At 55.4% G+C, this 21,951-nt stretch overlaps 1 protein-coding gene across 5 annotated transcripts in view; it reads left to right on the plus strand.

Annotated features, from left to right (window-relative positions):
• The first annotated feature begins 1,733 nt into the window (after positions 1–1,733).
• The window catches only part of ABCC3 (ATP binding cassette subfamily C member 3), a 45,793-nt gene continuing 25,575 nt past the window's right edge, over positions 1,734–21,951 (plus strand). For 3 of the 5 annotated variants that reach the window (XR_002811511.2, XR_011422964.1, XR_011422965.1), the window contains exons 1-9: positions 1,764–1,875; positions 14,080–14,256; positions 14,621–14,746; positions 14,963–15,100; positions 15,948–16,073; positions 16,303–16,364; positions 17,074–17,205; positions 18,435–18,632; positions 21,719–21,896. Coding sequence is in view for 2 of the 5 variants with exons in the window: in XM_023652750.2 (XP_023508518.2) it covers positions 1,831–1,875; positions 14,080–14,256; positions 14,621–14,746; positions 14,963–15,100; positions 15,948–16,073; positions 16,303–16,364; positions 17,074–17,205; positions 18,435–18,632; positions 21,719–21,896 (1,182 nt within the window). In the remaining 3 variants the exon portion in view is untranslated. Of the gene's footprint in view, positions 1,876–14,079; positions 14,257–14,620; positions 14,747–14,962; positions 15,101–15,947; positions 16,074–16,302; positions 16,365–17,073; positions 17,206–18,434; positions 18,633–21,718; positions 21,897–21,951 lie in introns of all 5 variants that reach the window. The other 2 variants (XM_023652750.2, XM_023652751.2) reach the window with 2 other exon arrangements.

Consider the following 21,951-nt stretch of genomic DNA (forward strand, 5'->3'; position numbering starts at 1 on the left):
AGTGAGAAGGCTGGGGCCAAAGGGGATGGTGCTTCAGCCCCAAGGCTGATGACAGAAGCCAAGAGTCCTGGCCCTGAACTAGAGGACGGGTTGGAGGGGATTCCCAGCTGCTGACCATCGAAGCCTAGAACACCACGGCTGGAAGAGACCTTAGATGGCATCTTGTCCAAGTGGCTCTGAAGAAACTGACTCCCAGAGACATCAAGGGGCTTGTTGAGGTCACACAGTATACAGAAGGGACTGCCCAAGGCATGGAGGGGGATTGAAAGTGACTCAGTCCATCCCTGCCCTTGAGGACCTCCAAGACAGGCAGGGAAGACAGATTCTTCACAACTAAATATAACCCAAGGCAAGCCGTGACAGGAGTTTGAAAGCTCTGTAAAGTCTTTGGTTCAGAGATGGGGTTTGGGGGGTGTGACCGCGTGAGTGGAGGGGATGGGGGCAGATGAAGGGCTGGGAGGATTGCCCAGTGGAGGGGAGAGGCCCCTGGCCCCACAGCCTGAGAAGGGGGAGGCTTGTGCACCCTGCTCCCACACCCCACCCCGTGCTGGCTCAGATCTCTGTTCTGGTAGCCCTTGGCCGAAGAAACTTCCTCGCGTGACTTCCTGCCTGCCCAGAGGGACATGCCGTGGCTGGCCGCTTCTGTGCAATCTTGCTGGCACCCACCACGCCTGCTCATGGGCACCCTTGAAGAACACACCTTTTCTTGAGAACAAGTGCCAGGGAAGGGATTCCCAGGGTGAGCCTGGGCAGAATCCACAGACAGGGACAAGGTTGGGGAGGGGAGGACAGGGCAGGGATGGGCCAGAGCTGCAAAGGGAGTGGGAGGGTGGATCCCAGCATGGCCAACCTGGGGAAGCAAACCCCTTTTACAGACGGGGAATATGGAGACAGCCTCAGGAAGAGGCTGCTAATGTGGGGCTCTTCCTGGGGCCTCCCCTGCCCACCTCCAACCCCAAGCAGGCTGAAGGGGAGGAAATTAACTAAATGTGCCAGGCAACATGCTCGATGCTGCACACATCTTCCCCGTTAAATCTTCAGAGTAACCCTGTGAGATGGGTCCCATGATTATCCCTGTCTGACAGGAGTGAAAGTGGAGGCACGGAGTGGTGCTGAAGCAACAGTCACAAGATCAGGGAGCCGCAGGACCGCAGGAAGGCAGCAATTTAAGAGAATCATAGGAAGCCACCATCTGGATGATGCTGGGACCCCCTTCCATCCTCCTCTCCTTGGGTACCTACGCTCACACATGTGCACATTATGTGTTTGTGTCTACCAGTTCTCCAGGAACTTACAGGGCAGAGAGGCAGCCTTCTGGATTGTCTGAGCACACGAGCTCTCCCCATTTCACAGATGAGGAGACACGTGCACAGAGATGAACGTGACCTCATTAAGGATTTATTCATGGAGGGAGTCTTGCTACGCCCCTTTCCCTATCTCTGGACCCATCAGGCCCCGACGGCGTTGAGCGCGGCGAAGCAGCTGTGTGCCGCTGCGAAACAGACCAACAGACCCTGCTCCAGCCCCGTCAGCCTCGGTCTGTGGAGGGGCGTCTCTCCTGCGTGGCCTAGTGGCCACTAGAAGGGGATGTCACTGTGTCCATGGCCCCCACTCTTGTCCCAAAGTCCCTCCCGGAACCCCAGTTTCAGGCAGGCGCTGTCGCAGTTCGCGGAAAGGCGAGAATTCATCCCAAAGGCCCTGGGAGGACAGCTCGGCGGGGCGGGACCGGGGCGGAGCGCGGGGACGGGGGCGGCTCCGGGCGGTCGCTCGGCTTGTCTCGGGCTGGGTAGCCGACCGCGCCTACCTTCCTCGCCGCCGCGCTTCGGCCCCATGGACGCCCTGTGCGGCTCCGGGGAGCTCAGCTCCAAGTTCTGGGTAAGGAGGCGTCCCGGGGCCGTGGGCGCGCACCGGTGAGCCCCTGAGACGGCGCCGGGGCGGGGGCGATGCGACTCCAGGAGGGGCTCTGGCGCGCCACCCATAGCCGATGCCGCGCGGCGCCCGGGAGATGCCCTGCCCTCCCGGATGTGTGCAGGAGCCTGGGAAAGCGAGGCACGAGGCTCCTCGAGGGTGCACTGGGTGGCATCCCAGAATCGAACTTGCCCGCACTTGCCACCTCGCCCCAGTCCCTCTCCAGGGCTGATCCGCAGGGTACAGAAGGGGCATTTACCCATTAGCTACGTTCCTTCAGCGTCTACCCCGTGTACTGGGCTCGGTTGCCCACCCGCACACCTGCCCGGGGCCCCAGGGCAGTCAGAGATCCTGTTCAGCCTGTTTTTTGGGGAGGCTGGCTCCTGCTGTGCTCTGCCCTTCTTGAAAAGGGTCCTTGCCGCCCTGTTTTCTCTGGGCAAGAAGCACTGGCAAGCAGGCGATCCTCACTGCCCTGGCCTCAGGAGGAGAGGCAGACCTCACTCTGGCAACAGGCCCTCACTGGTGGAGGATGTCAGGATTCCCGGGTTGAATCCGCTTTTTCACAGATGGGGGAAGGGAGGTCCAGAAAGAGGAAGGGACTTGCTCACATCACCCAGTTAGAAGAAAGCAAAGCTGGGTGGAAAAGCAGGCCTTTTGACATGCACCAAATCCCTTTCTAAGACATCAGGCTGCCTTTCTGACTGCTGACCCCGGTCCCCCAGCATGGTTCAGGTCCATTAAGTGTAGACAGCTCAAGAGCTTTCTTAGAGCTTTCAAAACCTACTCACGGCAGCTCCCTTGATCTCCATTGCAGCTCTGGGAGGCACGTGGTGGTGTGTCTCCATTTCACAGATGAGCTCAGACTAGCGGGGCATGTCCATAGTCATCCAGCAGATGCCCAGCACAGGCTGGTCTCAAATGCCAGGTCTCTGAATCCCAGCCTCACATCTTCTTCCCATTTCGAGTATTTGTACATATGTGCCTGGTGTGTGTATGCTCAGTGTGTGTGTTTTGTGGATGTGTGCTTGTGTAACTAGGGCAGTTACATAGATGTTTGAAACTCGAGCAATGGAGTATCCATAAAAAAGTATCTTTGGGGATCTCTCTTTTTCTCTGGGTCACTAAAGGGTTAAATCAGAGATGGTGCGACTTCTCTGCAGCTTCACTTCTTGCCCAGCCCCACAGAAGTGCCATCCGTCATCCAGCCTGCATTGGTCACTTGTTACCGGAGTCCAGAGGTTGTCCCCTTGGCTTATGAGTATACATCCTTTCCCTGTACAGTTGAGGCTGGCTGCTGTGGCCACGGCATGGTCGTGGTGTCTCGGGTGGCCAGGCAGAGGACTTGCAAATCAAGGGAGCAATTATGCCCATGCCTCAAGTGTAAGGGCCCCCTGTGGTGGGTGGACAGTTAACCCTGTGAACTGAGGACTGTACAGAAACAAGCTTCGAGGAAGCCGGAGCCAGGGAACTCAAGACACCCTTCTTGTTAAAGATCGTTTGGCTCGATCCTTCCACGATATCATGGAATCCAAGAGTGTCGGCCCTTGGGGGCTTGGAGCAGCTAGCCCTGCCCCTCGTTATAGAGCTGGGGAAACTGAGGACCAGGGAGGGAATGGACTTGTCAAGGTCATACAACAGTCAGTCTCAGAGCGCTGGTCCAGGAAGCCGGACCCCTGGACTATGGTTTTGCCTTTGCCGTTGCCTGACTACGCACCTACATTTGGGCTTCTGGACCCCTGGTCCCTGAACTTCGTGCTGCTCATAAGCTGTATGTAGCTCCTCTGAGGACCTCAGGGTCCTGGGAGTCAGCTTGTCTATGTTAGCTATCTGCAGTGGAGTCTCTGCTTGGTTACGTCATACAACAAGGGAACTGAGTACTCCTCCTCGTCACCCCAATCTCTCAACACCCTCCATCTTCCACATTATCTTCTTGGCTCCTGAAAGCTGTTCCAGGCTGCACCCAGTGTGGTTGGTGACGGGAGAGGGGTGGGGAGAAAGCAGGAAGGTTCTCAGCTCATCCTCATCCTCATCCTCTGAGCGTTGGCAGAACGGAGAAAAGGGAGGGTCTGAGGTTCTAGCTCAGTTACCCAAAATGGGGTTCAGTGGCGGTGTGCTGTTTTGCATCTCATTTGCTTTGTATACCATTCAGGTAAACCTGCTCCTGAACCTTTAATCTTAGGGGCCTGTGGGTGACCCGCCTTGTAGGAAGTAGTTCAGAGCAGCTGGGAAGTACCTAAGCCAGGAGTGAAAAGGAGGGTGGGGGGGGGGGGGGGAGGAGGGGACATGGCTCAGGCTACCAAGCCTTTCACTAGCTTATCCTCACAGGCTCAGCTTCTCCCCCTGTGAAATGGGGAAATAACCCATCTCCTACCACCAACAATCACAAGATTATTCTTGAGATCAAATGAGATAGGGAACGTGAAACGATTTTGAGAACTAAAAAACTCTCTATGAGTGGCAGGTTCTGATATTCCTGGGAAGACGAGGGAAGAAAAAGAGAAATGAGATTAGAGTACGGTGTTAGATCTGGAAAGACCTACAAGAAAGGGGCTGACAGGGCTGTTGGTCCAGGGGCTCCCATTTCAGCTGTTTGCTGGGGATTTTGTGGCTAAATCCTTCGGCCTCAGCCCCAGCTAAATCTGAGAGTAGGAGACTCGAGGGGACCCATGACCCCCTGGACTGACACACGGCATGCACCGGGTGAATGATTTATCACTTTCTGTGACTCTCTCTCTCATCTCTACTTACCTTGGCGGATTACCAACATCTCTGAGCACGCCTTGGGAGTTTTCATGAAAATACGTTTCAAAAGAATGAGCTATGGCCAAACTGCCCAGCGTTCATGAGGTCAGAGATGCCTCTAGAACAGAGGAGGTGTTGGCGTCCCTTTGCTGTGTCCCATTGCCCCCTGCCTGGAGGATTACTGTCTGTTCTGAGCAGTGGAGGGAGGGGAGCACCCAGGTGGTGAAGAGTCCAAGGAGGAAGGGCCTGGGGCTGTTTACCTCCAGGATGTCTTGTCCTCTTTGCAGAATTAGCCTTGATCTGATGGCCCCCAGGAAGCTCCTGGGAGGCTGATGTCGGCTCAGAAATCCTAAAGTACTGACCATGTAAGTTGTCCAAAGATGGCACTGATTGCCTGAAAAGTAGTGAGCTCCCCATCATGGGGAGTGTGCAAGCACATGGTTAGCGATCACTTGAGAGGAATGCTGGAGAGAGGATTCCAGTCAAGGAAGGAGCTGGGGGTCTCACCCTGAAATTCTGTGACCAACTGGGAAGAGGGAAGTTGGGCCAGTGGGAGATTTCCCACTTCCTCACCTGAGCTTTCCAGACTCCCCTTTCCCTGGCTCTCTCCCCACTTTAGACATGGAATTGACCTAGTAGCAGCTCTTGGTAGAGGTCTTTGGGTCTCCCGCTGGTCAGGCACTAGCACTTTCCCTGTTCCCTCACCCTAGGAAGGGGCAAAGCCCTTGTCCCTCAGAGGCTCAGCTTCCTGTGTGTTCTGCCCTGTTCCAGTTAGTCTCATTGTGTCGCTCACTGGTTGTGTGACTTTGGGCAAATCATGCACCATCTCTGAGCTCCAGCTGGGCTTAGATGGGCTCTGGGGCCCCCTTCAGGTCTACTTGCCCAGTGCTGATTCTGGCAGGCTGAGCCTCAGGCTAAGGGCCCTCCAAACTTTGGGGCTTCTGGGTGTCAGGGTCTTCCTCCTGGATCGTTGGCCGGTGTGAGTAGACAGCCACCAGAACATGTGTGTAATGGACGAGGCTCTGGTTTCAATGAGCTTTGACTCTCAAATGAAGACAGTTACATACAAAGCTGGGGCTGAAGTAGGCAGGCAGGTGGGAGAAGGGCACCCCTCAGCCTCCTGGTACCGGAACTTCCTCCCCAGGAGCCCAGCTTCCCTGCAGGCCGGGGCCCCAGAATCCGCTCCTTCCATCCCAGCTGGAGGCAGCAAAGCTGGGGCTGGACGGCTTTGACCTCTGAGTTCTTGGCTTCTGCTGAGAGAATTGGGTCCCCTGTGGCCCCAGGCTGGCTTCTCCCCAGCCCTGCTGCTCCCTCATGACCCCTGGACCTGGATGTCAAGTCCTGAAGACCTAGGGGGAGGAAGTGAGTCAGGGAAGTGGCATTTGGGAGGGAACTTTGCCAAACCCTCCTGCTGACCCCCCCAGACCAAGAAATGGTCTTGGGGCACCTGGCTGGTGCCCAGAGAGGGAGGTCCCAGCAGAGCCTGCCAGCTGACCCTCCGCAGGAGGCAGGATCAGAGCCCCTGGGCTGTGTCCACCCCTCTCCAGCGGGGCTGTCCCAGGGGCGACAGGTGGAGCAGGATCCCTGGGAGGCGGTGACCTGGGTGTGCCGCTTCTGGGAGGCCGTCCCATCCCCCACCTGCAGCTGTTCCTGTTTCCAGGGCTGGATCCAGGAGGTGGTGCTGAGGGGGCAGCTCAGGGGGGCCCACCCTTTGGGTTGGATTTCTCCTTCCAACTGGATATTCAGGTTTTCCAGGCCAGTGGTTCCCAGAACCCCAGCTAGTCTGTCACCAGGTGAGGGCAGCCGCTTCCCCTCAGCTCCGTGAATGAGCCGCAGGGGTGGTGCCTCCAGGGCGGGCTGTGTGGCGGAACAGAGATGCTTCATGTTTCAGGTGATCTGAAGGTGTTCTGTGCCCAAGGTCAATGTCAAGTTGGAGCCCTACAGGGTGTAGACAAAGTGCCAGAACTGGGGCTGGCACTCTGAACTGTCCTGCCCGGGTTCAAATCCTGGCCTCAGCCGGTATGAACCGGGCCCGTCACTGTCTGTGAGTCTCAGCCAGTGTGAACATTAGATGATGATCCTAGAACTCTGCAGGCCTCAATTAACCCAGTCGTTGTTGGCCGGCTCGGCCCCTTTCAGACTCGGACAGGTCAGCAGGCCCGATGAGCCATAGACTAGCCAGGCCTTGTCCCCCTGCCCCCATGCCCCTCTGAAGGCTGCGGTTTCAGCCGCCATAGGTCAGTGAGCGTGACCTGGCCTCAGAGCGGGCCCCTGCCCTTCCTGTACGTCCATTTCTGCTGAGATAAATGAACTTGTCAGTTGATCCCTTCTCCTCACCAGCAGGATTAAGGAAGTAATTACTCTTTTCAAGACAGAAGCTGTCAACAAGCCTGGGGCCCCAGGGGGCTGGGAAGTGCCTCAGAGAGCTGTAACCCAGCAAGGACAGAGGGCTCCCGCGTCCTCACTCCCTCCCCCACCCCCACATCCCCTGCTTGGGTCTACAGGGATTTCAGCCTTGGTGGCCATGAAGGGACCTCCGTCGTTCATCCGTCGTTCAGTCCATTCTGGGTGCCCGACCTTATCAGCGCCATCCAGCTGTTTAATCGCATTATTAAGGAAGCAGTTGTTGCTGTGGAAATTGTGTGGGCGACAGTGGGCGAGGCCTGTGGGCCCAGCTCCCAGCCCAGCCGAGCCCATGCTCTTCAGAACGGGAAGCGGGGGTGGTGGTTTGAGAAGGGAGCATCTGTCCTGCCCTGCGGGATTGCTGGGCGTGTCATGGGGTCGGGGATGTGACCTCCACCCACCCCGTTCTTTACACTTAACCTTGGTGCAGGGAGTGAGTAGACTGTGCTCCTGAGCATGCAGCTGCAGAAGCTGGGCTTCAGAAGATACGCTTCCTTCCTTCCTTCATTCTTTCTTTCATTCATTCATTCTTTTGTTCAACAAATACATACGCGTGTCGCTCTGTCGCAGGTCCTGTTCTAGGCAATGGGGAGTACCCTGGTCAACAGAACTAAGAAACCTGCCCTCATGGAGCGTATATTCCAGTGGGAGGAGACAGAGAAACAATAAACATGATATATAACTCAATTATATATAGAGTATGCTAGAAGCTGAGTAGGCCTATGGGAAAAATAGGACAGGCTAAGAAGGATGGGGGTGCAGGGACAGGGTGGGGTAGGAGCGAGTTACAATTTTAATTAAGAAGGTCAGGGTGGACCTCCACGAGGTGAGATCTGAGCAAAAACTTGGAGGCGATGAGGGCAGGAGTCAGTACTGCTGCCCTGAGACAGGGCCAGGGGGGTGCGGTGGAATGAGAGCCCGGATAGGGGAGAGGAGGTCAGAGAGACAGCGAGGAAGAAAATGAGGGTCTTGTGGGCCACGCAGGGACTTTGGCTTTTACTCTGAGTGAAATGGAGGGCCCTTGGCAGGTTCTAATCAGAGGAGTGACATGGTAGCGGGATCTGGCTTAGATTTCATAAAGATCTGGCTCTGGCGGCCGTGCTGGAAAAGACCGCCCGGGCAAGTGGCAGGGGTGCAAGCAGGAAGACCAGAGAGGGGCTGGCTCAGGAATCCAGGTGAGAGAGTGGGGTGGAGAGAAGTGGTTGGATTCTGGATATGTGAGGGAGAACCAGATGAAGCTGCCTTTTTATTAATGAGAAGAGTTGAAAGTAGTGCTTTCATAGAGTTGGGCCTATAAGTTGAAGGTAGAGTGGACAGGATTTGCTGAGGGTTGGATGTGGGGTGTGAGAGAAAGAGAGGAATCAAGGGCAACTCCAAGGGTTCTGGCCTGGGAGGAGTGCAGAGCTGCCATCCATCAAGGCGGGCAGGCTGAAGAGGAGGGCATTATCTGAGGGAAAGGAGCCCAGCCGATCTCTCCGTGGATCAAAGCAGCCTTCTGGGTCCTCACACCTCCAGCACCTCTTGATTGTTGCCACAGTGTGGGTTGCTCCCTCACCTGCTTCCCCAGGTGTTGTCCTGTTTGAGTCAAGGAGCTTTGCTGTTCATTCTCTCCCCCGCGGGGAGCTGGCTGGGATGCTGTCGTTCTCCCATTGCTCACACGTGGAGACTGAGGTTCACAGACATGAAGGAGCTTGCCCATGGTTCCATGGCTCAAAAGTGGCAGCCCATACTGGGTCTTCTGCATTGGGGTTTGGTTCTTCTTGTGGCCACTCCCCTCTTGCCTCAAAGACCCATGCCACCGACTGGCACACCCATGCAATGATTCTCTGTCATGCTCTGGGACTCAGGCTCGCCCTACACACACGCTCCCTTGTCAGTCACTGGGTAGACCATTTCTGGGCCGCTCCTGCATACCTGGTCGTGTGCTGGGAGTTGGAGGGTGTGGGGAGGAGAGAGAGCAATAGGAGCAGGGCCCCATGTTCGTCCTCAAGGGCTCACGTTGCTGAAGGAGAGAGGATGTGTTCACATGTCCAGGTCCAAGTGGCACAGGGTGGGGAGAAACCCCAACGTGGCATCTCAAGGCCAGGGTGCTTGTCCCAGCTGCCTACTGCCAGGTGTCCTTGGACCTGTTGCCGGAGCAGGTAGAGCAGGCTTTCTCTTTTGCACACGGGCCTAGCAGTGCTCATCCTCTCTACTTCTGGAAGTTTTTCTGAATCGAACCAGATAATGAAACCAAGTGCTGTAATAAAATGCTACTAAACTATAAGGGGCCTTTGTCACTCTAGGATAATAGTCACCTGGCTACAGAGGCCACACGAGATAAAGCAAAGAGAAACCCCATTGGAGGCTGGGTGCTCCCGAAGGCTTCCTGTAGGAGGTGAGGCTTGGGCTGGGCCTGGAGAGATGGGAAGTGCACTCCAGGCCCGGAGGCCCAATGGTCTGAGTTACGGGTGGCCTTGGGCAGACTATCTGGATGGCGACTAAGAGGATGGGATTAGTCACACATCATTTAATGATGGGTTATGTTCTGAGGAATGCACTATTAGGCAATTTTGTCATCGCGCAATCGTCACAGAGTGTACTTAAACAAACCTAGATGGTGTGGCCTACTACACACCTAGGCTATATGGTACTAATCTCAGGGGACCCCCATTGTATATGCGGTCCATCATTGACCAAAACATCACCATGACTGTAATGGGCTCGCCAAGTTTAAAGCAGGGTAGGGCCTCCCAATGACCATAGAATGGATAAATCCATGGGTCCATTCACACCATGGACCACCATGCAGAAATGAGGAGGGACTGTCCCCACTCACTCAAGGATGATACCCACAAACCCAGCGTCGAGTGAAAGAAGCCAGATATGAAAGATACATGCTGTATAATTTCCTTTGTAGGAAGATCCAAAATGGGCAAAATTAAGCCCTGTTGTTAGAAGTCAGGATAGCATTCTCCTGGGATGAGCAGTGGCTTAGGGTGAGGGAGAGGGCTTCTGGGTGTCAGCAATTGTTCTGTTTCTTGATTCAGTGCTGGAGACACAGGTGTATTCAGTGTATGAAAATTCATAGAGGTGTATACTTAAGATATGCGCACTTTTCTGTAAGCATATTATACTTGAATAAGAAATGTTTCACAAAGGAAAAAAATGTGGGCCGAGCTGGATTAGCTGTGTCTGCCTCCCCTCTCCCTGGGGTGCCTGACCAGGCCTAGTGGTGTACCCAGCTCTGTGACCCAGTGCCTAGCCCATGCTGGCTGCTCAGCAAGAGTTTGTGGGTCCTTTGCTCACATTGCTTGAGCAACTACTGAATACAGGGCTCTAGAATCAAGAGGTACATGGTACAGCCTCTGCCCACGAGGGCTTGAGTGAAATGCCCCAAAACAGTGTGTCCCTGGACCACATGCTTCCCAAAGACAGGGACAGGTCTGCCCCAGGTACAGATAGCACGCTGCCTGACTCACAGCAGGCCCTCACCAAAGCATCGTCAAGTGGAGACCGATGCTCCAGAAAGGTGCTGACTTCAGAGGAGGAAGGGTGCGCAAGATGGCAGAGGCGGGTCCTGAGGCCGCCCGACACGGCTCCCCTGTAGTTGTCGAGACTTTGACAAGTGGAAGAAAGAGGGACCCGGCTGAGCAAAGGTGACGGAGGGAGACTCTTAGGGCAAATGGAGCATGGAGTGCGTTTGGCAGCAGGAGAAGGAGCAGTGGGAAGTCACATGGGAAGAGATGCCTGTGGGGTGCTTGAACGTGGCTCCATCAGCAGCAGGAGCCACTGCAGGTTTGTGGGCAAGAGACAACGAAAGCTGCATTTCAGGAAGAGTCGCCTTGCCTTGGTGGGCAGGGGCCCTGGAGGACAGAGGGCTGACCTGGACGGGATTAAAGAGTGAAAGTCGATTGAGGAAGGGGGGTCAGGGCTTGCACGCCATGAAATATTATCTGGAGATGGGAGAACTCCAGCACATCGATAATTGAATAGTTCACATAGATACATAATTCAAGGCCAGCTGGGGACCTCAAATGCCATAGTAACATGCTTGAACTTTGTTTTCTAAGCAGTAAGGAGCCACTGAAGGTTTAGAGGGAAGTATAAGATTATCCTTTTGTTCATTCATTCATTTATTCAACAAATATTTAATTTAACTTATTTAAGCAAATTTTAATTGAGCACCTACTATGCATTAGGCACTGTTTCAGGTACTTAAGATACATCAACAAATGAAATAAAGATTTTGTTCTTCAAGAAATTTACATGCCAGCAGGAAGAGATGAGAGAAAACATAATAGACTAGCAAATTATATCACATATTAGAAGGTGATACGTGCTTTAGAGAAATGAAAAAGCAGAGAAAGGGAAGGAGAGTGGTTTGGGAATGCTAGAGGGGTGCGGTTGGCAATATTAAACAGGGTGGTCAGGGGAGGCCTCTCTGAGAAAGAAAGACTTAAGGATGTCTGAAGGAGGAGTCTTCCAGGCAGCAGGTACAGCAAATGCAAAGGCTCTGAGGCAGGAACACGCCTGGTGTGTTCAGGAACAGTAAGGAGGCTGTTGGCTGGAGTGGTGCAGGAGAGGCAGTGACAGAAGTCACAGGTTGGTGGAGAGAGACACTGCGCAGGTCCTCGCAGGCTCTCGTAGGGTGTGTAAAGTGGAGATGTCCAGTCAGCAGTCAGATATAGAGTTGAGGATTTGGAGAGTGGTGGGCTGGAGAGAGAAAGATGAGAATCATCGGCATGTTGATGAGACTGGATGAGATTGCCCAGGGGGTGAGTGCAGACGGAGAAGAAGATGGAGAAGAGGAAAGGACTGAGCCCTGGGGCGCTCCAATGCCAAGGGGGGAACCAGCAGAGAGTTGGGAGGAAGGGGAAGACCAGGGAAGACCAGGGGAGTGTGGGCAGCCATCTGGGCCCCTAGGACATGGAAGGGAAGCGACCAGAACCCCATGGAAATTGCTTAGGAAGAGGTGAGGACCTGGGCTAGTATCATGGCTGAGGGGCCAGGTGGGAGGGATCATATGGGAGATGTTATCATCCCAATGTTACCCTTGAAGAAACCAAGGCCCAGGGGCCGGCCCCATGGCCAAGTGGTTAAGTTGAGGCACTCTGCTTTGGCAGCCCAGGGTTTCACCCGTTCGAATCCTGGGCGCAGACATGGCACTGCTCGTCAAGCCATGCTGAGGCGGCGTCCCATATGCCACAACTAGAAGGACCCACAACTAAAAGTACAAAACTATGTATCGGGGGGCTTCGGGAGAAAAAGGAAAAATAAAATATTAAAAAAAAAAAGAAACCAAGGCCCAGAGAGGTGAAGGTCAAGCATCTTGCCCAAGGTCACACAGCTTGAAAGATGTAGAGCCAGCTGTCGTGAACTTCACAATGAACAATATTTACACAGTCATAACAGGGTATTCTCTGAGTCTTATTTAACAAAAGGCTGTGTTGTTGCTACACTGGAAGGATGAGGGAGCTCAGGTGGAGAGGATGTGAGAGAGGGACAGCCTCAACAAGAGAAAATAGTGATGATCGAATAATGGTAAATCAAATCATAATCGTAAAAGCAAATTGCTTAAAAATATGGAAGTAGATACCAGAACAAAGTTAGCACACTTGAACATAATTACCCCCGGGAAATGGAACGAGGGGTGGGGGGCGATGAGGCAGGGACCATTTTCTTTTCCACAGTTTGACTTTTTAAATTATGTGTGTGCAGGAGGGCCGGCCCGGTGGCACAGAGGTTAAGCGAGCACATTCTGCGTCGGTGGCCCGGGGTTCACGGGTTCGGATCCCGGGTGTGGACCTATGCACTGCCTGTCAAGCCATGCTGCGGCAGGCATCCCACATATAAAGTAGAGGAAGATGGGCACGGATGTTGTCTCAGGGCCAATCTTCCTCAGCGAAAAGAGGACGATTGGCAGCAGATGTTATCTCAGGGCTAGTCTCAAAAAAGAAAAGGAAACAAATAAACAAATTATGTCCATGCATAACTTTGACAAAAATTAAAATGATAATTCTTTAAATTGGCAGTTAGAAGGTGGGAGGTTATATCCTCCGGTGTTAACAGTGTTCTCTAGGTGGATGGGATTGTGGATGGGGCTTTTTTTTCCACTTGGTTATATTTTCTGAGCTTTCTGTAAAGAATGTCTAATACTTTGCCAGAAGGGAAGAAAAGATTAGTTCATTGGTGACCTTGGAGGAAACAATCTCAGTAAAATATGTGTTCGAATGTATTCCCATATCTCTTTCTAAAAATGTTCTTAGTGGAGTCATGTTCAAAGACAAGAGGAGTTCTGTCTGGACTCAGAGGTTCTCCAGGACACCAGGCTTTCAGTGCCGGAACCAGGACAGTCCCACGCAGACCGGGATGGCTGCTCACCCAAGGCTTTGTCATTCACAAAGCGCTCTCCCCTCCCCTTGTTCCTTTGAGCTCATACCTACCCAGTGAGGTAGGTGGGCAGGGGTGGCCTCCCCCATTTTAAAGGAGAGGCAACTAAAGCTCAGAGAAGCTCCCTGTCCCTTCCTTGGGAGAGCCTTCGAGAGGAAGTGGGCTCTTCAATCACGTGCCCATACTGCCTTGCTAAAAAAAAAAAATTTTCAAAAAAAAAAAAGAGAGGAAATCTAGAATGCCAGACAGCAGATCAGTGGTTGCCTGGGAGGGGTGGGCTGCAGACGGCACAGGGGAACCCGTGGGATGATGGAAATATTCTATATCTTTATTGCAGCAGTGGTTTTGCAAGTGTGTACAACTGTCAAACTCATTGGATTCTGCACTTTAAATGGGTGCAGTTTATTGTACTTAAATTACACGTCAATTTGAGGGAGACAGACAATAGGAGGAAATGGAGCAATCACGGCCTCCTAGGAAAGCTCACACTCGGGACAACACGTGCCCATTTGCACACTCAGGCTCTTCCGCCTTCACACACCTTCCGACCCCCATCGCGCGTGGAGCATCTCTCCTGCCCAGCCGCCGCCCTCGAGGAAGGGCCCAGTTCTGCAGGAGGCTGCCACCACACTGAATTGTTCTCTCTGTCCCCAGGACTCCAATCTGTCCATGCACACAGACAACCCGGACCTCACTCCCTGCTTCCAGAACTCCCTGCTGGCCTGGGTCCCCTGCATCTACCTGTGGGCCACCCTCCCCTGCTACCTGTTCTACCTGAGGCACCACGGTCACGGCTACATCATCCTCTCCCACCTCTCCAAGCTCAAGACGGTCAGGGGCTCAGGGCTCTCCTGCGGGTGGGACTGGGACCTTGGGGGTCTCCTTCAATGAGTCCCTTCCCCCACCCTCAGCGGCTGGACTGTGTTCCCCAGCCTCGCCTGCCCGGCACTCTGGGCCATGGAGGCCTGCCAACTGGGTCTGCAGCCAAATGACATATTCCCTGCTTGGGGTGGTTCAAGCGAGTTCTCCAGCAACATTCTCCCCACCCTCGAGAAGCTTCCGGCCAGCGCCCACCCCACCATCAGGGCCAGGCCCTGAGCAAGCCTGCTGGCTTCAGGAGCAAAGCACCTCCTCAGTGAGGACTGTCCCTGTCTTTGGGGATGGAGACTCCAACATGTGTGTGCCCTGTCTGTAGGCCTTGGGCGTCCTGTTGTGGTGTGTCTCCTGGACTGACCTCTTCTACTCCTTCCATGGCCTGATCCACGGCCGGGCCCCTGCCCCTGTCTTCTTTGTCACCCCCTTGGTGGTGGGGGTCACCATGGTCAGTGTGGGGCCCGGGAAGCTGATGGGGGAGGGTCTCCAGGGGGTTGTGGGATTGTAAAGGTGGGGCCATGGGCTCTAAGAAGGCTGGACATCTTAGCAGTGGGAAAAGGATGCGGGTGACCCCAGAAACATCTGGCCACATGGGGTGGGGAGGAAGGGAGGCAGGTCCAGATGTGTGTGCTCTGGCCGAGCCTCCCCTGCCATCCCTGCACAGCTGCTGGCCACCCTGCTGATCCAGTACGAGCGGCTGCGCGGGGTGCGGTCCTCGGGGGTCCTGATCATCTTCTGGTTCCTGTGTATGGTCTGCGGCATCATCCCTTTCCGCTCCAAGATCCTCTCTGTCCTGGCCAAGGTAAGGGGCAAGAAGGGAACCTGCGAGGTGCGTGCTCCCTTAGGGGATGACCTCAAGGCTCAAGGTCATTGCTGGGTCCCAGGCTCCACCCCTCTGTCCCTCCCTGGCTCCCCGGACCCCTCTGCTGTTCAGTCCTCTGTGTTATTCCCCACTTGTTGCATCTCTGCTGGGAGGCAGACTGGGGGCTGGGGGGAGGGCCAGTGCAACCTGGAGAATGGGACAAGACGCAGCCATCGTTGGATGTCTGTGGGAGTGCAGGGGACTCTTCTGTTGCTGCCACCAGCAGCACCACGAAGTGCAATGTCTGACAGGAGTGTCCACCAGTGTCTGTGTAATGAACACACGTATGCCAACACTCACGGAGAGTTCTGGCTTCCCTGGAAGTCCCATTATCTTGTCTCCCCTTTCTTCCTACCTTCCTCGGTTCCTGGCCTTCCTCTTGATCTTTGGTGGTGATGAGCAGGATAGGGTGGTGGTAGGAACACTGGACATCAGTTTAGCGTCTCCCCATTTCTCCATCTCAAGGGGAGGTAGTCAAGTGTGGCAGCAAGAGCACAAGCTTGGAACAATCCACTTACTCTCTGTGTGATCTTGGGCAAGTTGCTTTGCCTTTTGGAGCCTCATTTCCTCGATTGCAGACTGGGGATCGTAAGACTTCCCGCCTTGTAGAGAGGGTTGGACGAGGGGGTGTAGGTGAGGTGCTTGTCACGATGCACTGAACGGCAGCCCCCTTACGACCCTTTCCCTCTCACGGAACCCTCTGAGAGAGGGACCCGGGTGTCCCTCGGGTGCCACCTCCTACCCCAGAGGAGCCTGACCTTCTGATGCCCCTCCCATCCTCCCCCAGGGCGAGATCGAAGACCCCTTCCGCTTCACCACCTTCTACATCCACTTCGCCCTGGTGCTCTTTGCCCTCGTCCTGTCCTGCTTCAGGGAAAAGCCACCACTTTTCTCCCCAAAAGATGCCGACCCTGTGAGTTTTCCATGGAGGCCGGGTGGTCGTGGGAGTTCACAGCCCACTCCTCAGCCCAGGCCTTACCAGCGTTGCCCATCCCTCCCGGTTCCTTCCATCCCCCACGTCATCTCCACAGTGTGCAAACTGGGGCTTGGAGCAGGAAGGAATGGGCCCCTCCACCCCTGTTCTGCCTTGAGAGCGTGGTGAGCACTCCTGATTTTTCCCGTCCCACCCTCTCACCTTCCAGAACCCCTGCCCAGAGGCCAGTGCTGGCTTCATCTCCCGCCTGACTTTCTGGTGGTTCACAAAGTGAGTTGGCTCTTGCTCCAGCCTGGGCCTGAGGGAGGGGGAGACGGGGTGAGAAGGAGGAGGGAGAGCAGGTCAGAAGTTCAGGGGCCTGAGAAGTTGGGCCTGGCTGGCCCCGCCTCACCCCTGCAGGCATGGGGCAGGGGAGGTGGGGTCACCTGTCTGTTGGGCCTGGGGACTGAGTGCAGGGGCCGGACCTGGCCCAGCTCTGATCCCAGGCCACAGGCCAGCCCTGCATCTGGCGGGCTGAGGGGAAAGGCCCAGGGGCTTGGGGGAGACTGTAATTAGTTCCGAGCTCTCCTGTCTGGGATAAGCTTGCAGCTTGTCATTTCCTTGGCCACCCCTCAGAGCAGCCTGAGCAAGGCCGTTTCCTCTGCGACCCGGGTGAGGGCTTATTAACCACGCTGTGCTGAGGAGCCACCTGGGCTGCGACTCCGTCCGCCCAGCCTTGTCCTCGCCCAGGGCCTTAGCCAGCATGGATTTCATCACTGGGGCCTGGGGGTCAATGGGACAATCTGGGGAGGAAAGAGAGGAGGGACTGAGATAGGAACTTGGGGTCCGTGGCAGTGACCTCCAGCCTGTTCACTGTGGGAATAAAGGAGACAGCTCCCTTGACCACAGCACCCTAGGGAGACCCTCCTTTCTGGAGACCCTGGTCCCCAGCTCCAGGCGGCTAAACTCTGACCCTGTTTGGGGCTGCCCGCCGCCCTAGGATGGCCATCCGCGGGTACCGGCGCCCCCTGCAGGATCGAGACCTCTGGTCCCTGAACAAGGAGGACCGCTCCCAGATGGTGGTGGAGAGGCTGTTCAAGGCATGGAAGAAGCAGCAGAAGAGGGCAGCAGGGTGAGGCCCTCCCAGGGTCCCCACGCCCCTCCATCCCAGCCCCTTCACACACCCCAGTTCTCCTGCAGAAGAAGCTCGTAGACCTGGGGTCCACATGGCTGAGGGCGGGGAGAAGAGCAGGTGCAGGTGGTCCTGGGGTGGGACACTCACGCCTGGGTGGGGCCAGCTCTCCCCAGCTCTACTGAGGCCAGAGAATGGCTGCCACTTTTGTAGCACTTACTCTGTCCCAGGCACAGCCCTAAGCAAGTTGCTTAACTCGATCTCCAACAGCCCTGTGGTGTAAATTCTATTGTCCCCGTGTAACACATGGGGGTACTGAGGCACAGAGGTTTAATGATGCACCCGAGGTCCCCTAGTTGGTGATGGGCAAGGCTGGAATCCATACCTCACATTGCACTTACCACTGCACTACCCTGCCTGACTTGAAGGGTAGATTCCAGGGCCTTGCCTCAGGAGGATAACAGGCTGGGGGAAGAAGGTTGAGGCCAGCCCCTCTTCTCAATCTTGTCTCCTCCCGTCTGGAGCAGGGGCTGGAGGAGATGACCCTCTGGCCAAGGGACCTTCCCATTAGCAGCCTCCTGTCCAGGATCCAGGAACCTGTCTCTGGCCAACTGCCCAGCCAAGAGAACTGGGGCCCCTTCCCTACACACTTCGGACCCCAGGACTGAACTCCCTTCCCTCCCACCCAGAACCCGGGACCCAGGAGCTCCGTATTTGTTCATCCAGAGCCCCCGATTGCCAACTGGCTGTTGGAGGAGCCGGTGGCCTGGGCTTGGTGTGCCATGTCTTAGCTTTCACAGCTTGGAGCCTCTGGGAAGACCTAAGAGCCCCCAGTCTGCCCACTGTACCCCATCTCTGTCCCTCCTTGCCACCTCCACCCCTCCCTGCTCGGCTCCCCAGTGACTAGGCCGCTAGTCATCCCTGTGCATGCGTTCATTCCCAGTTGGCACCCTCCCTGGAGCCAGCCCTGGGGAGGCAGGAGAGGCCCAGAGGCTGGGAATTGCTGGGTCCGTAGGCCTTCTCCTGGAGGAGCAGTTAGAGCGCCCTTCATATGCCCTCTGGCACCTGCTGACAGAGACATTTGGGGAATGAGCTGTAAGGTCACGTTGTCCGCTCCCCTCCTAGTTCCAAGATCTAAGGAAGCAGCTCCCCGATCCTCTCCACTCCTCCCAGCACCTGGCTTTGTGAGCCCCACGTGTCCACTCCTTCCCACTGCTCCTTCCTTCCAGGACCAGACACCAGCCTGAGGCAGCATCTGGGAAGAGAGTCTCCGGTGAGGATGAAGTGCTGCTGGGGGCCCGGCCCAGGCCCCCGGAGCCCTCCTTCCTGAAGACCCTGATAGCCACCTTTGCGCCCAGCTTACTCATCAGCATCTGCTTCAAACTGATCCAGGACCTGCTCGCCTTTGTCAATCCGCAGCTGCTCAGGTCTCCCCATGCTCTCTCTTGCTGCAGCCCTTCCCTGGACGGGGGGCTGTCTGGCTGTCCCTCAGCCCTGAGCCCAGAGGAAGGAACAACATGTGAAAAGAACCCCAGACCAGGAACCGAAAGGGCTATCCCCACTCCGTGTGAGCTCCGGCGAGTGGCAACGCCTCTGCCTCAGTCTCCCCATTCACAGTCAGCTTCTATTTACTGGGCACACACTGTGTGCCAGGCACCCTGCGGGAGGCATTAACAAACATTCTCTCATGAAATCCTCCCTACAGTCCCACAGGGAGGTGCCCCTATTCCCATTTTACAAATGAAGAAGCTGAAAAACGAAAAGCAAAAAAAACCCAGAGGAAACAGAAACTCAGAGAGGTGAAGGGACTTGCCCCAGGGCACACTGGGTTTGAGTCCAGGGCCCTCATGCCATCATAATCTGTCACATGAGGGGCTTCGACTAGAAGGAGCTCTCAGATAAGGGAGTGGGGAGGAGAGCTGCCTAGCAGCTGAGTCCCCCAATCCTTTGCTCCTCCATTCGTGCATTCATTCATTCATCCATTCATTCATTCAAAAGATATCTATTGAGACCCCAGGGTAGCAGAATGGTGCCAGACAGTACAATACAGAAGTAACTAAGAAATGATCTTAAAGTCCTATGGGAGAAATCAACGTGTCAATCCAGTACAGTGCAGGCAGAGGTGTCCTCAGGTGTCTGGAAAAACCCCAGGAGGGGCAGGGAAGCCAGCTTGGGGAGGAGCAGGCTATACTGGCAAGCAAAGGAGGTGATCAAGTTTGGAAGGACAAATAGGCACTAGTTAACGAGGTGAGGAAGGAGGGGAAAGGGCAGCTCAGGCACAGCCACAAAGACCTGAGGCAGCGTGACTCCAGAACTCCAGGTGATTCTGAATGCTGGAGGAGAGGGTGACCAATGAGAGGGGCAGAAAACAGACAGAGACAGCGAGCTAAGGAAATCTTTGAGGGATTTGATTTTCACATCTTTTTGAAAGGGCGGGCAGGGGCACCTGGTTTGCATTTTGGAAGGATCCCCCTGCCCATAGTGTGGGGGATGTAGGGCAGGGTGGCCAGGTGGAAGTGGGCAGACCGTGTCAGAGGACGGTCCGGGCCAGGAATGAGATGGGATGGGGGACCTACTGGAGATGGGTGTGTGCGCCAGGGAGAGGGAGGGGTCAAAGGTGACCTGGGTTCTGGCCTGGGTAACTGGAGGATGACGGATCTTTTGCTAAGATGATGGACTCAGCAGGAGGAGGGGGCTGGGCACCCATATGGTGGTGAGTTGAGTCTCAGCCACGTGGGCCACCCCAGGGGAGATTCCTAGCTGGCTAGAGATCACCTGTTCCGAGCCACCCAGTGGAAGCCCAGGGGCCCATATTTGCGGCTAAGCTCTCCCAGAGAGTTCATGCAGAGACCCCAGACAGAACCCTAGGGATTCTCACAGGTGAGGGGTGAGCAGAAGACTGGCTTGGAGGGGCCAGAGCTGGTAAAGAATGATGGAAGAGCAGAGCACAGAGAATGCTGGAGGGTGAGGGTTGGGGGCGTGGCCTCCAGTGAAGCAAGTTGGCCAGTAATATAGAGCCTGAGGAAGATAAGGTGGAGTTTGCTAGTGACTGTCAACAACAGAGGCTGAGACAGAGGGGAAGGGCCTGAGAGCAGGGGGTCTGCCATGGAGACAGGGGCCATGGAGGTCTAGAAACTTCTTATAAAGAAAGGTGTGTTAGTTTCCTGTAGCTGCCAGAACAAGTCACCACAAACTGGGGGACTTAAGACAGAAATTTATTCTCACGGTGTTGGAGGGCACAAGTCTGAGATCAAGGTGTCGCCGGGGTTGGTTCTTTCTAGAGGCTCTGAGTGGGAATCTGTTCCCTGCTTCCTGGCTTCTGGTGGTTGCTGGCAATCCATGGCATTCCCAAGCTTGTGGATGCATCACTCCAGTCTCTGCCTCCATCTTCCCATGGTGTTCTCTGTATGTGTGTCTGCATCTGTGCCTCTGTGTGCAAATCTTCCTCTCCTTTCTCTTATAAAGACCCTAGTAACTGGATTAGGGCCCATCCTACTCTACTATGCCCTCATCTTAATTCAATTATATCTGCAAAGAGCCGATCTCCAAATAAGGTCATGTTCACAGGCACAGGGGTTAGGACTTGAACGTATCTTTCTGGGAGACGACTCAGCCCCCATGAGGAGAGGCCTGGCTAAGATGATGGCGGTAACTCCATGGGGCCGAGGGGAGCTTTGTCCCAACATGGAAGAGACTTGGTCATGTCAGTAGGTGAAGGTACAGGGCTGTCAGCAGAGATGAAGACACTGAAGCTGAGGAGAAAGGGGGCACCGGTGGAGCGTGTTCCTGAGGAGACGGATGGGATCCAGGGTTCAGGGAGCAGGATCAGGCTCAGAAGCCACACGGACACCTCCTCTCCTGTGCCGGAGAAAAGGAAGAGGGCCAGCGTCGGGAGGGAAGTCCGTGGTCGGCAGGGAGTTCTCCATGGGTGGTTGAATGGGAAGACTTAAGTGGGTGGCTTCTGAGAGGGGTGAGCAGTGGGGACAGGTCAGAAGGGAAGAGAAGACAAGTGAAGAGGTCTGTGGCAGGGGGCGTAGGGCCCTGGAGAAGGTCACGGGCTGCAATGGGGGCTGCTGATGTTGGAGAGGCTGGATTTGAGGGGCAAGAGTCTGAGTGGTAGTGCACTGGGCTCCAGAGCCCTCAGCAGCCCAGCAGAAGGTGCGGGAAACTCTGATCAATGGACACATGGCATTTCTTCCTGCCATGTGGTCCAAGGAGGCAAGGAAGGCAGGCTGGTGAGGCTGGTGGTGACAGAAGTCATGGTTGGCAGGGGCCACAGTAGATAAGAATGGAGCTGAAGGCAGAAGGGAGAAGGACGGAGGGTCGTGATCTTGAGGCAGCACTGAGCTGAGTCCCTCTGGCCAGGCGGGGGTGGGGAGGGCCAGCAGCCCCCACCGGAGAGGTTTCAGAGGCAGGGGCAGGGAGGGGGCTGAGGGTGAAAGGGTAGGGCAGCAGTAGAGGGAGCAACGGGGCAAGCCCTCTCCGATCTCATGCCTCTCTCCTCCCCTCGCAGCGTCCTGATCAGGTTTATTTCAAACCCCACGGCCCCCACCTGGTGGGGCTTCCTAGTGGCCGGGCTGATGTTCGTGTGCTCCATAATGCAGACTCTGATCCTACACCAGTATTTCCAGTGCATCTTTGTAATGGCGTTGAGGATTCGCACGGGGGTTGTGGGTATCATCTACAGAAAGGTCAGCTGGAGCGGGGCGTGGAGGGCTGGGGAGGCTGGCCCCGGGGAGCTTTGGA

Source organism: Equus caballus, chromosome 11 (genome assembly GCF_041296265.1).
Source record: "Equus caballus isolate H_3958 breed thoroughbred chromosome 11, TB-T2T, whole genome shotgun sequence".
NCBI lineage: Eukaryota > Metazoa > Chordata > Mammalia > Perissodactyla > Equidae > Equus > Equus caballus.